The following is a 2,500-nucleotide window of genomic DNA, read 5'->3' on the forward strand; positions in this document are numbered from 1 at the left end:
ACCCCCAAAAGAGTACGATCCCATCCAACTACCGGCCAATAACCTGCCTCTGTACAACATGGAAGCTCCTGTCAGGCATCATAGCGGCTAAGATGAATAGGCACATGGCCCAATACATGAGCAGGGACCAGAAAGGAATTGATAGTAATACCAGGGGTGCTAAGCACCAGCTACTGGTCGATAGAGCAGTCACCCAAGACTGCAAGACCAGGCAGACCAACCTGTGCACCGCCTGGATTGACTACAAGAAGGCCTACGACTCAATGCCACACACATGGATACTGGAATGCTTGGAAATGTACAACATCAACTGGACACTAACAGCCTTCATCAAGAACTCAATGGGGCTGTGGAAAACAACTCTGGAGGCCAACTATAAGCCAGTCGCACAAGTTACCATCAAGTGCGGCATTTACCAAGGTGATCCACTATCCCCGCTGCTGTTCTGCCTAGGCCTGAACCCCCTCAGCCAGGTCATCTCAAAGAGTGGCTACGGATACCGGTTCCAAAGTGGAACAACCATCAGTCACCTCCTCTACATGGATGACATCAAGCTGTATGCCAGGAATGAGCGAGACATCGACTCACTGATCCACATCACCAGGATCTATAGCAACGACATCGGAATCTCATTCGGACTAGATAAGTGTGGTCGGATGGTGTCAAAGAGAGGGAAGGTGATCAGAATCAAGGGGGTTGAACTACCAGAAGGAAGCATTGCAGATGTTCAGGACAGCTACAAATACCTTGGGATCCCGCAGGCAAAGGGGAACCATGAGGAGGCCACAAGGAAGTCAGCCACAGCCAAATACCTACACAGAGTAAGGCAGGTCCTGAAAAGTCGGCTGAATGGCAAGAACAAGATACGGGCCATCAACACGTACGCCCTGCCAGTCATCAGATACCCCGCTGGTATAATAAGCTGGCCAAAGGAGGAGATAGAGGCCACTGATATCAAGACAAGGAAGCTCCTCACAATGCATGGAGGGTTTCACCCCAAGTCCAGCACCCTGAGACTGTACACTAAGCAGAATCGTGTTGATCGACAAACAACAGAAGAAGGCAGCGGTGATAGACGTAGAGATCCCAAGCGACAGCAACATCAAGAGGAAGGAACACGAGAAGATTGAAAAATACCAAGAAGAGGAGCTAGAAAACATGTGGGGAGTAAAGGCAACAGTGGTGCCAGTGGTAATGGGAGCACTGGGGGCTGTGACTCACAAACTAGGAGAGTGGCTCCAGCAGATTCCAGGTACAACATCTGAGGTCTCTGTCCAGAAGAGCCCAGTCCTAGGAACAGCTGAGATACTGCACAGATCCCTCAAACTCCCAGAACTCTGGTAGAGACACCCCCCCCCCCCATATAATATATATATATAATATACACATGTACCTCTGAGCGCCGGCAGACTCGATGCTTCTCTGTTGAAGACGTTGAACAGGATTCTGTCCTGCAGACAAACAATAATTTCAGCATCACTAACGTTTCAGCACAAGTTCATATTTTAATTTGTCATTTTTATTGAAGTTTCAACTGTAAATATGTAGAACATTAAAACAGAGACCTCGGTGTGTGTATGTGTGTGTGTGTATATGTGTGTGTGTGTGTGAGAGTGTGTGTGTGTGTGTGTGTGAGTGTGTGTGTGTGTGTGTGTGAGTGTGTGTGTGAGAGTGTGTGTGAGAGTGTGTGTGTGTGTGTGTGTATGTGTATGTGTGTGTGTGTGTGTGTGTGTGTGTGTGTGTGTGTGTGTGTGTGTGTGTGAAGGTTGTAAATCGTTTGAGAAAGTTTAACTAACTAAATTAACTGAAGAGTGATTTGAGCTCCAGCTGTTGATCAGTGTGGAGTTCTGAGTTATTGGTTATTGATCAGCTGATCTGAACGCTGCTTATTAAAGATTTAGTGTTATTGGACCAAACTGTGGACGTATTTTTATTCTAAAATGTTTTTAACACTGAACGTTTTCCTGAAAACTCAGATCAGATAAATATATATAATACATGGTGCTGTGATGGATGAAACCTGCTGTCAGTGTGAGTGAAGAACTTTGTTCTGCTTTATGTAACAACACCTTCTTTAACTGGAAACACCAATAAACATCAAGTTACAAACTCAGGCTGGTGTCCTTTAAACTCTTGGGTACCTGGAGTCCAGTTATTCTGTCAGTGAGCAGTTTACCTGCAGCTGCAGCTGTCGGCTGTCGGTCTGCTGACTGCGGCTGCAGGACGCAGAGTCTGAACACACAGAGAACAACGTTACTTTACACTAATTATTATTATTTACACCTCCATGAATGCACGTCTACTTGCATCTTTGCATTGACCGGCAATAAGCGTCAGTAAACTCTCAAGACTGTTGAACTGCTGTCAGGGAGCAGATGTCACATGACATCCTGCAGCTGAACAGACAGAACAGACGTCTCTGTTAAACACACTGAGAGCTTTTCAGCAGTGAATCTTTGCTTCAGCAGCAAATGTCAAACAATCAGTGGATGTTTTTAAG

The 2,500-nt window shown here is 46.1% G+C and overlaps 1 protein-coding gene across 1 annotated transcript in view; it reads right to left on the reverse strand.

Annotated features, from left to right (window-relative positions):
- ccdc180 (coiled-coil domain containing 180) overlaps positions 1-2,500 on the reverse strand; it is a 25,618-nt gene that overhangs the window by 5,994 nt on the left and 17,124 nt on the right. The window contains exons 17-18 of the mRNA XM_067576039.1: positions 2,177-2,232; positions 1,394-1,451 (exon numbers count right to left, since the gene is read on the reverse strand). Coding sequence (XP_067432140.1) covers positions 1,394-1,451; positions 2,177-2,232 — 114 coding nt within the window. The remainder of the gene's footprint in view (positions 1-1,393; positions 1,452-2,176; positions 2,233-2,500) is intronic.

Source organism: Thunnus thynnus, chromosome 2 (genome assembly GCF_963924715.1).
Source record: "Thunnus thynnus chromosome 2, fThuThy2.1, whole genome shotgun sequence".
Classification (NCBI taxonomy): Eukaryota; Metazoa; Chordata; class Actinopteri; order Scombriformes; family Scombridae; genus Thunnus; species Thunnus thynnus.